The sequence below is a fragment of the Oryctolagus cuniculus genome, chromosome 8 (assembly GCF_051225735.1).
Source record: "Oryctolagus cuniculus isolate XC-2025 breed Fujian yellow rabbit chromosome 8, ASM5122573v1, whole genome shotgun sequence".
Taxonomy (NCBI): domain Eukaryota; kingdom Metazoa; phylum Chordata; class Mammalia; order Lagomorpha; family Leporidae; genus Oryctolagus; species Oryctolagus cuniculus.
In genome coordinates this window covers 30,053,657-30,065,895 of record NC_142874.1, presented here as the reverse complement: position 1 = coordinate 30,065,895, position 12,239 = coordinate 30,053,657, and the positions used below count along the sequence as shown (strand labels likewise).

Genomic DNA, 12,239 nt, shown 5'->3' with positions numbered 1-12,239 from the left:
GGCCCAGCGAAAGGTCCGTCTTCATCCAGGGAGCTCGCCCCCGTCAACCAAGGAAGCCACACGTCCCGGCGCCGCGCCGAGAGAATGCCCCGGGAGGCCAGGCCAGAGAGCGAGTGAGGCCACGTTCAAGAGTCCCCGTGATGGCCTAGAACCAGAAGCAGCCACGCTGACATCGTTGGCCTCCTGTGTTTGTATCGGCCCTTTAGGAAGACTGCTCACCAGCCTCTCTTCTGGTCGGCTGTGTGCCTGCCAGACGGATGGGAAGAAACAGTGCTCCTGTGCTGGGGTGTCCTGGTGACCGCGAGAGGTGGTGGCGGCAGGGACGGCCAGGCCAGGGGCACGTGGTACGGGAGACTCTCGGGGCAGGAAGAATTAGGTCAGGTCCTGTCCCACCTGGGCCTGGACATGCCACAGAAGGCCTCACGCCCTGGCCCACGCCTCTTCTCGTGCGAGGCCGTGAAAATGTCCAATGCTTGAAAATGCTGCAGATGGACTAGGCGGAAGCCACCCAGCTAACACACTGCTGGGGTTGTAAGAGCTGGGATGCAGGGGCCAGATGTCCCCCTGGCCTCTGTGGGTGACCCATTGGGTGGGCAAGACGGTGCTGCCCTCGACCTGTTCCAGGGACCGCTCGGGCCAAGGGTCTCTGAAGACCTCACTCCTCTCCATACAAAAAGTGGCTTCCTGAAAAGACCCTCCTTCGCGTAAACGGAGGATCAGGGCCTGTTTTTAAAACCCCACGGCACCCTGTGATTTTGCCAGCGTGATTGCTAGCCTCTGGGACATGCAGAGTCCTCCAGGTCTCGGCTTCTTCTACCAGCACACCCCTGGGGAGCCTGCCTGGGACATGACAGGCAGCCCACGACTCCCCTCACTGTAACACCCAGCCACAAGCCACTGCCTCACTCCCCCAAGTCCACCTGGCGATTCCTTTGTACGTACTCCTGAATACACACTCCCGCTCCCATCATGGAAACCCTGCTGCTCCCCGCCCCTCAACCTCATCTCCACCCAACCTCGGTTCGGCAAGTCCAGTTTTGCAAAGTCATCCCAGAACACTACGTCCAAGGTGTGGGAGCACGCTGAGGAGTGAGTTCATATGTCGGGGGGCATCCTTTCGCTCACCCCCATGTACCTAGGGCATGGCTTGGCTCTGTCTCTGTTGTTATTTTATTTTATTTTTTATGCCTGATTTAATTGGGACCTCTTCTTTGCAAAGCTGCCACTTTCTCACGGTTGCCCCATCTGGCTCCTTCCTCCACCATCTCTCCCTTTTGCCCCTTAGTTTCAGGGTTGAGTCGCCTCTCTCTCCATACTTACAAAAACCCGGGCAGGTTGGGTAGCTGGTGTGATGCTATCTGGGACAATGTTATCTAGCTCCAAAATGTGAATCAGTGATTGCACCACACAGGGCTGGTGCCAGCCAGGCGGGCTGCCATCTTACCAAGTAAGCCAGTGGTTGCACCAGGTTGGGTTGAGTAACGTCCACCAATGGGAAGTGAGTTTGTTAATCATGCAACATAGTACACTGTTGACGAAAGCCTAGCTCCGGAGACCTGGTTTGATTGGAGAAGGTGCAGGTGGGGCTGCCTGCATACAAACAAGAAGACACCCAGAGATGGTATCTCCCTCTGATAATATTCTCCTGAAAACCCAGATACCTGGAAGGCCACATCCAGTTTAGCAGAGAGACGAATTACGTGCCCAATCGCTGGGACCCTTCGGCCATCTTTGATTCTCGTTGTTAAGGGAGTAGGGTCTTTCCTGCGGCTGCCAATTGGGATTTGTGGTTTCACGAGGTGAGCAGAGGGAATTCAAGATGGCAGCCGGTGCCCCAGAATTGTGTGGGCGCGAAAACGAAAGATTCCATACTGCGTTCTCGTTATTTCTCTCTCTCCCTTCAAAAACTTTCTTCTCTCTGGCCACAGCCCAGCTCTTCCACCCATCTGGCCTGAAAGGACAGTCCTACAGAAACACCACCCATGGTTTTCGCTTGTGGTGGACGGGCGTTTGGGGCAGCATGAGCAGTTTCTGAGCAGGACCCAAGACGTTGTGACTTTGTGGCTACCCTGGCCGGCACCCCAGGGACTGAGAGCCAGTGACTTGGTACCAGGTCGACTCAGCTCAGTGCTAACCTTTGGAGAGGCAGCTCGGGGGTGAACTGCCTGGCGGAGGTGTCCTGGTGATGAGGGGGAGGGAGAGGGGACTGACCTGCCTCAGAAGGAGAAAGAATTCTAAAGACCACAGAGAACGAGGTGAGCGGAGCAGGATGGAGTTGTAGACGCAAGACACGGCGGGCACCTAGTTCCTTAAGAGACATGGAGAAAACCCTAGGGCTGGCCAACAAACTCAGCACAGGGTGAGGAATGTTCTGGGGTAGGGCAAAGAGTGCAAGACAGAAACCACGAGACGTGCAGGGCGGATGTTCAACAGCCACCCTCTGTGGGTTCCCCCGAATCCCCCATGTGTCTTTCCTCCCCTTCAGACTTTAGAACCTCAGAGACCTTCCCAAGAATGATCTTCCAACCAGGTCCCCTCTGACAGGCCGTGAGAGAGTGAGGCCAGGGGACTCCTGTCCAAGGGAGATTTGAGCCACAGAACTTTAAAACCTGACTCTCTGCACCCACCCCCCCCAATTACCTGACCACAAAAGAGGCTGCCAATCTCTCTGGTTATCTTGCCAACCCTAAAGAACCCCTATCAAGTCTCCACCTGTTTTTCAGGCTTCAAAAGCTTTAGCAAGACAACTACTTAGCATGGCTGTGCAGGCCTGCCTCCCCCCTCGCCCCAGGACCCTGCTCCTCAAGACCACCAGAGAGACAGTTCACAAACCAGGGGGGTCCCACCCCTCCCATCTACTCCCCAAACACCCACGGGAATCCAAGTTTCACAAGGCTCCAGTCACTGGCCCTGACTCCCACGAGTTCACCCAACCTGTTCCCCTAATCCTTCGGGCAGTTTGAGGCTCCCAGGAGGGCAGAAAGGAATCATTATTACTCTCCCTGGAGTCCAAGAAACACTCACCCCTGGATGTGAGAGGCCGGACCCACACACAATTCCAGTAGCCAGAGTGACCAAACCCGGCACGAGAGCCAAACCAACCAACCACCTGCCCGAACAAAACCAGGCAAAAAGCAGGCCAAACCAAAACCAAAACCAAGACTTTATGCCATGGAATCAAACAAGGAATCAAAGAAGATTTCTAGGCCGGCTGATTGTCAGCAAACAGAATATATTTACTGTTTTAGCATTTGCTCACAGCGCAAATGATACCACATTACACCATTTCAATATTTCATTTTTAAAAATGCTGTTTTCATCAACTATTATATTGGCATAACAATGTGACAAAGGAGCTAATGAAATGTTGGTGAAGAATTTCACCTTTTCACAATATCAAGCATATTTTTTTAACCTTAGTATAAGGTACTATAAATCCAAGAAATAAAAACATCCACAAAATATATTACATCTGGTTTGTCTTTTTCTAAGTACTCAACTTTATACAAAAGTCTTTCAAAAAATATCATTCCCCGTAGGTTTTCCTGTTTGAAACCCAATTTTTTTTCTCTCAGTTCACATAAGTTAGAGTGCATTTTCTCTTGTTGCTGTTTTTGTTTTTTTAAAACATGCAGACATATAAAAAATCTGGATAGCACGACCTTTTGGCAACAAAGTTATTTTTTTCTCTTAGTTTAGCTTAAATGTCTGAGAACAGTTTTATTAAAACAAAGGAAAACTCGGAGTTATCATGCAGTGACATGCATAGGCCAGAAGGAGCAGGAAAAAATATTAAAGGAAATCTGATTCCTCCTTCCAGCTTTGAAGTGACCAAAATTTTTGTTTTGTAATAATCATCACATTATAAAAAGTAGTCAGCAAAATACTGTCTCTGCAATGAAAGATTTCACCCTTCAGCTGAAAAAAATATGGGCCCTCCTGGCAAACTTCGTCTTCTCTCTCCTTCTACAAAAAGTCCAAGTACCGGGAAACTCACAACCCCTGCTCTCTGATCTGCCCCCTCCTTTCACTAGCATCCTTGTAGTATTATTTATCCACCACCAAAAAAAAAAAAAGTGATTTTTTTTCCTTTAAAAAAAAAAGTGGGAGATGCATAAAGTGACTTTAAAAACATTCTGTAAACTCCAAACCTTTGTTCCTTCTCTCTGGGCGGGGCGGAGTGACCTCAGGAGAAATCACGCTAAAAGGAAGCAATACATTCAGTGGGCTGGAGGCCCCATCAAAGCAGCCACGTTGGGCGGGCAAGGGCTGGGCGGGACAGCGGGGGAGAGAGGGTGCCTGAGCCGAGGTAAGGGGGCAGGGCAGGGAGAAGCCCAGACAGGGGTCTGGAAAAGATACACCTCATTCACCCACAAGGGGTGAATGGGGGAAAAAATCCCTGTGCTTGTTGAGGGACGCTGGGACTGCGAGGTGTGTCTATATATTCCCACACGCACGCACGTGTAGATATCAGCTCATCAGTTCCAATTCTCATAAAAAATAAAGCATTTAAAGCTGTATCCGCCTACAAATTCTCTAGACTCCCATGCACCGCAATGGATGCCCAAGTACCTTAGAGGAATACAAACTGTGTGTATATTGTGTGGCACCACACACACATATACATACACACCATGCACACACGCACGCGCACGCACACACACACACCATAGACACAGACTTAAATTCTACCTGTCGTGTCGGCGCTGACCTGGGAAGTACCAGGGAGCCTCCCCGTGTGTGGTGGGAAGGAGAAATGGGCACGTGAGTGACGCAAATCAAGATGGGGCAACGGGCTGAGGCCTGACTTTGGGGTGGGGGGAGGCAGGATTTTGAAAGGGGTGGGTTGACAGCTTAGAGGGGGAGAAGGGAGAGAAAGGGGGTGGCAGGAGCAGAGAGCACACGCAGGCACAGAGCCTTGGAAAAGTGGGGCTGACGCCAGAGACACGTTCCAAAGGCAGGTTCAGTGGTCCCCAGGCTGGGGCAGGCCCCAGCGGCCTGGGGGCTCGGACATGCTGCTAGAGTTAAAGGTACACACAGCCCAGTTCAGCTCCAGAATCTCACGCACACGCGCGCGCGCGCACACCCACCCCCCTCACGGGCACACACACTCACACGCGAGCAGGCACACACTCGCGCGCATCCCCGCACGCAGCCGCCCTTCGGTGCTCTCCTTACCCCCTCCCCCTCGCGAGGAGGGAGACGCGGGGCAAGCAGTGAGGTGCTCGGGTCGGGCGAGGGTTGTTGGGTGGGCCCCCGTCTTCAGTCCCCCTTTCAGGTCCTTGGCACGGCCCCGCGGCCCCTGGATCAAGGCGATCCGAACTGAACAAAGCGGGCTAGACGCCACCTTTCCGCCCCCACGCCTTGGCTAAGGTGGTGGTGGTGGTGGTGGGGTGTGGACAGCCAAGGGAAGCCGCCTCGGGCCCCGGCCCCCGACCGCTGGTCGGCGTGAAACGATGGGAACCGGGGTGTCCGGGGAGGGGGCGTCGAAGGGGAGCAAGGGGCCGCACGTCCACGGAGCGGCCAGGACTCGGCCCCTGAGCCTCCGAGGCCGGCTCTCCCGCTGATTTCAAGCGAGCAGCCGGGAGGCACTGGAGGGGTTAAAGCGGGGATCTGGGCGCCCGAGCCTCAGGCGCAGGTGGTGACCACAGGGGCCAGGGACACCGGGGGCGCCGAGGACGCGGAGGGCGCGCCCCCTTTCTCCGCCTTCTTCTCCTTCTGCTTGAGGTGGATCTTGGCATGGCGCTTGCGCTCGTCGCTGCGCGCAAACTTGCGCCCGCAGAACTCGCAGGCGAAGGGCTTCTCGCCCGTGTGGGTGCGGATGTGAGTGGTGAGGTGGTCGCTGCGGCTGAAGCTCCGCATGCAGATCCGGCACTGGAAGGGCTTGTGGCCGGTGTGGATGCGTAGGTGCCGAGTCAGCTCGTCCGAGCGGCTGAAGCGGCGGTCGCAGCCCTCGGCCGGGCAGGCGTGCGGCCGCTCGTGCAGCGGGGTCTTGCTAGGCCGGTTGGGGTACTTGCGGGGCCGGATGGGCTTGAGCGTGAGCGGCGGCTGGGGCAGGCTGCCGAAGCCCGGGTGGATCTGCTTGTCCTTGAACGCCTTGATGGTCTCCAGCGGGGTGATAGGGGGCGGGTTGACGCGGATGGGGTCCATGCCCTGGAAGGGCTTGTGCTCCGGGATGGAGCCCATGTCGTTGGGGTGGTGGTACAGGTTGTAGTCGGGGATCATGGGAAAGAGGTTGCTGTCCAGGGCCGGCTTGGCCGATTGGTAATCCTGGGGGGAATAGGCGAGCCCGGGGTTGCCCTGGGGGTCGTGGAAAGGCACGGGCTCCGAGTAGAGATCGCCACAGTTGGAATAGGGGGGCAGCGCCGGGTACATGGCCTCCACGTCGCCCTGCGGCGGCTGCACCATGCTGGCGGTGGACGTCTGCGTGCTGAGCGCCCCCGAGGCCGGGGGCACCCCCAAGATGCCGGCGCTCATGAGGCTGATGATGTTGTCTTGGCACCAGTTGGAAGGGGAGTCAAACGCGAACTTTCCCAAGTAGGTCACGGTCTTGTTGCCGGGGGCCGGCTGGAAGGAGCCGGAGTACGAGAGTTCCGGGTTGGGCTTCTCGTTGGTCAGACCGATGTCCATCACATTCTCTGCGGAGAGCGGGGAAGAGAGGGCAGGCGTGAGTGAGGCCGAGCCGGCTCCGGGCCGCGGCGCCCAGGTCCTGGCCCAGGTACTGAGGGTGCGGCCGGGTGGAGTGCGCAGCGCATGGGGTAAGACGAACGCCGATCCCGGCGCAATGCGGGCGGTGCCGAGCTCCCGAGCGCAACCTGGATACAGCAAAATACTACGGATCGGGGTGTGGAGCGGCTGCGGCACACACGCGGCACACGCCGCGCACACACTCACGTACCACACACACACGCGCGCGCACGCGCTGGAGAAGCATTGTTGTTCTTGTTCCTCCCGAGGTGGGGCGGGCAGGTAGCTGCAGCCACAGGTAGTTTCAGACCCGAAGCGCGCCGGGCTCAGGCTCTCCAGTGCGCACTATTCGGCCTCTTTCCCCGGCCCTGTCCGCTCCGGCACGCCGCGCCTTCCCCGCCCCAAGGATGCCCCCTACGCGCGCTGCGCCCAGGTCGCCGACCCGGAGCGCTCCGACGCTTTGTCCTCCGAGTGTAGAAGGGTGCCGCCCGCCAAGGGAGCTCGCCCGTCGCCACCCCCCATCCAGCTTGCCACCCCCAACCTCCACCCCCACCCCCTCAACCAGCCCCAGCCTCAGCCTCCTCCGGGCCTGGAGATTTCAGCCATCCTGCCGGGAGGGGAAAAAGCCCAGCCCCAGCCCAGGGAGGGTGGAGAGCGGCGGAGAATCGGCCCGCGTCCCCTGCTCAGGCGCCCCCTGGCCCCGGGATCACCCCCAGGGGGCAGTTCCCCCCACCACCCCGCCCTGCAGGTGCGCCCCCTCCCTCTCCCCGCCGGCCCCACACCCCCATGGCGTTGCTGAACGCCGGGGAAAGGCAGCGTCGCAGTACCTCTCCCACCGCGGGGACTCCACGCCGCACATGGCTCCATCCCGGGTGGGAGGCTGAAGGAGTAAGGGGGGGGGGAGAGCGCGGGTCAAAAAAGACGCCGGGCTCCTCCCGGGAAAGGGGGCGACGGCACCACGCCTTGCGCGCAGCCCAGCGATCGAGCCCCCTCGCGTGGGGAAGGGAGCGCCCCGGAGCCGCTCGCACGCACCTACCTCCCTCCGGTCGGCGGCCGCCCCCACCCGGGAGAACCGAAGCCTCTAATCGTGGCGTCGCCAAGCGAGCCTTCCCGATCGGGGAGGGCGGGAGGAGTGGGTGGGCAAAGCGGCTCGCCCCCCGGAAAATTCCCAGCGCGCCCCCACCTCGCCTTCCATCCATGCATCCATTCGCGTCTCCATCCGTCCGCCCGTCCCTGCAGCCATCCGTCGCCGGCTCGCTCTCTCCTCCTCCTCCTCCTTCTCCTCCTCCTCCTCCTCCTCCTCCTCCTCTTCCTCCCCGGCTTCCCCGCCGCGCGCCCGCCGCCCTTACCTGTAGCCATCTGACTGTAATGGGCCACCGAGTCGCCGCTGCTGCCGGAGAAGAGGTTGAGCGCGCTGGGAATCTCCTCGGGGTACAGACTGTCAGGCAGTTGGTTTAGCAAACTGCTCATGGTCGCCGCCAGCTTATCCGCGACTTTGCCGGTCATAGCACTCCCGAGCCGCCGCCGCCGCCGCCGCCCGCTCCTAACGCAGCCTCCAGGCGAGCGGCATCCGAGAGGCGATCCGTGGTGCAGGGGAACAGCATGCGAGAGCGAAAGTTCGGGGGGAAGGGGAGGGAGAAGGGGAAGGGTGGGTTCGGGGAGCTCAGCTCTCTTTTTGGGGGGTAAATCCAGGTGGGAGCCGCCGCTGGTGCAGTCGGAGGCTGGGTCCGGGGTTGGGGAGGGGTGGGGGTGGGGGGGGTGGGGCGTGTGCAGGGGGTGGGGTGGGGGCTGGGCCAGGGGCGATCTGGGCTTCGGGGGGTCGCACGCCGCCTCGGGATTGATCTCACAAACAGACGCGCGCCCGCGGCCCCCCGCCCCCTCCCCCGAGCCACCGCCGCCGCCGCCGCCGCCGCTGCCACCAGCCACCAGCACCACCACCAGCCCCGCCGCTACCTAGCAAGCTCACTGCTGCCCAAAAGCTCGCAGCCAGGGAACTCCAGCAGCCTATTTATCCGAGCCCCGGGAAAGCTCCGTGACGTAGCTGCCCATATATGGACAGACAAAGCCCAGCCGAAGGGGTGCGACGTCACAATGGAAGCTCCTCACAATGGAACATTAGAAAGCAGGAAGCGGGCCGCGGCCGACGTGCAGCGCCCGCACCGCTCGCCGCTCGGGGAAAAAAATAAAATAAAATAAAATAAAAAAGGCGGGGTGAGGGAAGGAGGAACGGAGGAGAGGAGAAGGGAGGGAGATGCGGGAGCAGAGAGCGCCGCGCCGCCGCGCAGCGCGCGCACTCCGAACCCCGGCTCTGAGGGTGTGCTTGGACTTCAGGGCTATGTTTCTGGGGGGTGCTGCTTGCAAGTGACCCTCTGACACCTCCAGCAGGGAGACAGGCTTGAAAACGCCCGGCCGGGTCCCCTTGCAGCAGCTGACCGATTGCTGGGGCACCCGGAGGGCGAGTGCTCTGACCCGCCCCCCCGCCCCCTCCCCCCGGCCCGCGTTCAGGACCCTGCCTGCCCCGGACTGGGGGAACGGGAGTGTTCCCGTGAGACAGGGAGCTTCCAGCGTGTCGTGCTGCTGGGTCCAGGGTCCTGAGGACTTTCATGCGGACTTTACTCTGCCCGGCCGCCCACGCCCCTGCCCCTCCCTGGGCCCTCTGTGCGGACCCCCGGCGGGGCGCTGCGTGGCCCGGAGATCCGTAGCAGCCCAGGGCTGCACTGAGCAGGGGGTGGGGGGGCCAGAGCCCCGCACAGCGAGGTCGAGGATGCGCAGTTACGGCGGTGGAGAAAGAGTGAAGTTGAGGGCACCGACAACACGTGCACGCAGCTCGCTCCCCGGCAAATCTCCTAACGGTCCCACAGCAACCCCTTTGGTCACAGGGTGGCAGGAGGAGCCAGCAGCAGGCTCGGGCGCCGCCGCCGCCGCCGCGCGCCGCGGAGCTCACAGTCCGCGAGCCACCACGGCGGCCTCCCCCTCGCCTTCCACCGGGCTGTCCTCATGGCTGCCTGCGGGCGCCCCGCAGTCAAGGGCGGCCTGTGTGCCGACCCGCGCGGCGGCGGATTCCGGGGGCGGCTGCGTTCCCCGGGGCCTGCTCTAGGAGCGAGCGCGGCCGGGCGGCGGGAGAGGGGGAGAGCGCGGGAGCCTGGGGAGGGGGGGTGCGACCCCAAGTCACACCGGCTTGGCGCGGGAGGATTCCCTCGCCGGTGGCCGCGTGGGCGCGGTGAATCCCGCGTCCCCCGCCAGCGAGTCGGGGTCGGGGGGTGGGGAAGGTGCATCCCTCGGGGAGGGGGGGAAGTGGGAGTGTTGACAAGGAGGAAGAGCGGCTAGCCGGGCCTCGCGCCGTGGGAGGGCCACGCGGGCCGGGGACGTGTGGGAGGAACTCCCGAGCGCACAATTGCGCCCGGGGGTGGATGACAGCCCCGCTCCCTCCCCTCCCCTCCCCTCGGCGGAGAGCCGGGGACGGGAGGGCCCGGCCTCCCCCGGATCCTCTCCGGCTCTTGGGAAAGGAGGGATTCCCGTCGCCCGCGAGCCCCTCTCCCCCGCGCCAGGCTCCCCTCTCCTCCGGCGGGGAGGCGCAGCGCCCTCCGGCTCGCCTCCGCCCGCGCGGCGCGGGGAGCCAGCGCGCCGCAGCGGTCCCGGGCTCCGGCCGGAATCAGGGCATGCAGCGCCTCCCGCCCCCGGCTCCCTCCCTGGCCGGTCGGGGGGCGTGGGCGGCGGTGCGAGCCGGGCTGGGTGCGGGAGGGGCCCCCCGGCGGCTGCAGGGAGGGTCGCGGGGCGGCGGGCCGAGCCGGGAAGAGCCATACAAGGAGCGGATCCGGTGACGCGCCGGCCGCGCCCCTACTCCTGCCCGATTTGGCTGCCGATTCCGGTCTCCGGATTTGCATATTTTGGCATCCAGTGGAAAAGGGAAGAAGAGCGGAACCCGCAGCCTTTAAAGGAACCGCACAGACTGTAGCGTCACCCAGGGAGGCGGTCTGGGGGGCGTGAAAAATCGGCCGGCTGCTCCGGCCTCCGGCCGTGGAACTCGGCGGCAGGCGGCGACCCGCGAGCTTCTGAGGCTCCAGGGCCGGCCCCGGCTCCTCCAGCGCGCTCTCTGCTGCGCGTGCATGCACGGGGTGGGGTGGGGGGCTCAGTGGGTTCCCGTCTCGGGGTCAGGAACCGGAGCGCGAGGTCCGTGTTCCTGGGCGAGCGGCAGGCGCCCCAGACTGGCTGCAGTGCCCACGTCTCGCCGCGCGAGGCCGAGAGCTCGGCCTGCGGGGGTGGTGGGAAGGAAGTGACAGGCTTCCCGCCGGCCGCCCGGCTCACCTGCGAGGACCCCACGGGGCGCCCCCTCTGCACCTGTCGGGAGGGTGGGCAGCGTGAGGAGCTAGAAACCCTCTTCCTGTTCCATAGGGGTCAGCATTGGGAAAGGCAGAGGCAGTTGGAGCATCCTTGAAGGTTTCCGGAGCCGGAGAGACGGCGGAGCCCTGCAGAGATGACCCCCAAACTCTGATGGCTAGCTGGGCCAGCTGCACCCAGGAAGTGCACTGGGAGAGCTGGCCGCGGGCGCCAGGGCCTGCTGGCTTGAACTGGCCCACACTGGATGAGTCTTCCCCTAGAATGGGAGCATTCGATTCCATTGCATAGCCATTCCAGCTTCAGTTCAACTTTGGACACATGTCTGAATTTCTTCCTTGGCCTCAGTCTGCTTGTCTGTGCGTTGGGAGACCAACAAGTGCTGGCTCCGGGGAAAGAGTTAGACTCTTCCTAGGGACTTAGGCCAGACCCCTAGCAAACACTCACTAAAGGGCAAGTTTTGTGGTTGAACCACATTCTCCCTGACCCAGTGGAGAGATGGTAGGGAATAGCCTTCGAGGACTGAGCCCTCCGCAGCTGGTGGGGACAGAGGCTGGGGACACAGATGTCACTCAGCTGTTCCGTGCTATTTTCAGACTTTTCAGCGGGGTGCAGTGGGGCATTCTGCTGCCTTTCCTTTTCCCCTCTGGCACAGGGAGAGCCACCCTACAATAATTTTTTAAAAAGATTGATTTATTTGGAAGTTCAGAATATATATATATATATATAGAGAGAGAGAGAGAGAGGGAGTGGGAGAGACTGAGAAAGACAGAGAGGTCTTCCATCTGCTGGTTCACTCCCCAGATGGCTACAACGGCCAGCACTGGGCTGAGCCAAAGCCAGGAGCTTCTTCCAGGTCTCCCACACAGGTGCAGGGGCCCAGGCACTTGGGCCATCTTCCGCTGCGTTAGCAGGGAGCTGGATCAGAAGCAGAGCAGTTGGAACTCAAACCGGCACCCATATGGGATGCTTGTATACAACACCGACCCCCAGCCCTACAGTCTGAAACCCTGGTCAGGTTGTAGCCCCAACAGGTATCTCCCCCCCCCCCCCCGCCCCAGTGGTAGTGGTGGCGACAGGCGGCCGCCCAGTTCTGTGGCAGAAGGAGGAAGCCCTGGGTGTGCTGTGGAGGTGCTGTGTTTGGAGAGGCCGCTTTGCACACTAACAGCGTTCTGCCTCCTGCTCGCCAGGCCTTGATTTGGGGCTCAGAAAACAGT

At 61.1% G+C, this 12,239-nt stretch overlaps 2 protein-coding genes across 5 annotated transcripts; one reads left to right on the top strand and one right to left on the bottom strand.

Annotated features, from left to right (window-relative positions):
• Positions 1 to 3,215: 3,215 nt before the first annotated feature.
• Positions 3,216 to 8,674, bottom strand: EGR3 (early growth response 3). Of its 4 annotated transcripts, XM_070047314.2 has the most exons (3): positions 8,037 to 8,169; positions 7,515 to 7,567; positions 3,216 to 6,638 (listed from the first exon to the last, which is right to left on the bottom strand). In XM_070047314.2, exons 2-3 carry the CDS (start codon positions 7,552 to 7,554, stop codon positions 5,629 to 5,631), a joined length of 1,050 nt encoding a protein of 349 aa, XP_069903415.1. In that variant the 5' UTR covers positions 7,555 to 7,567; positions 8,037 to 8,169; the 3' UTR covers positions 3,216 to 5,628. The 4 variants fall into 4 exon arrangements, with proteins under 4 accessions (XP_069903415.1, XP_008248088.3, XP_051692710.1 ...); XM_008249866.5 differs by lacking the exon at positions 7,515 to 7,567 and having other exon boundaries at positions 8,037 to 8,674; XM_051836750.3 differs by lacking the exons at positions 7,515 to 7,567; positions 8,037 to 8,169 and adding an exon at positions 7,871 to 7,977.
• Positions 8,675 to 9,224: 550 nt separating this feature from the next.
• Positions 9,225 to 10,674, top strand: LOC149124952 (uncharacterized). Its single transcript, XM_089301765.1, is given in 4 exon segments — positions 9,225 to 10,229; positions 10,231 to 10,386; positions 10,388 to 10,432; positions 10,435 to 10,674. Coding segments are annotated over 4 exon segments (573 nt in total). The 5' UTR covers positions 9,225 to 10,097.
• Positions 10,675 to 12,239: the final 1,565 nt, after the last annotated feature.

Excerpts from the sequence above, each read along its gene's own strand:
- EGR3 (XM_070047313.2), bottom strand. The coding sequence starts at position 7,886 with ATGGATGGAAGGCGAGGTGGGGGCGCGCTGGGAATTTTCCGGGGGGCG. Across the intron at positions 6,639-7,723 it reads CGGCCGCCGACCGGAGGGAG|AGAATGTGATGGACATCGGT; the intron begins GTAGGTGCGTGC and ends CGCTCTCCGCAG.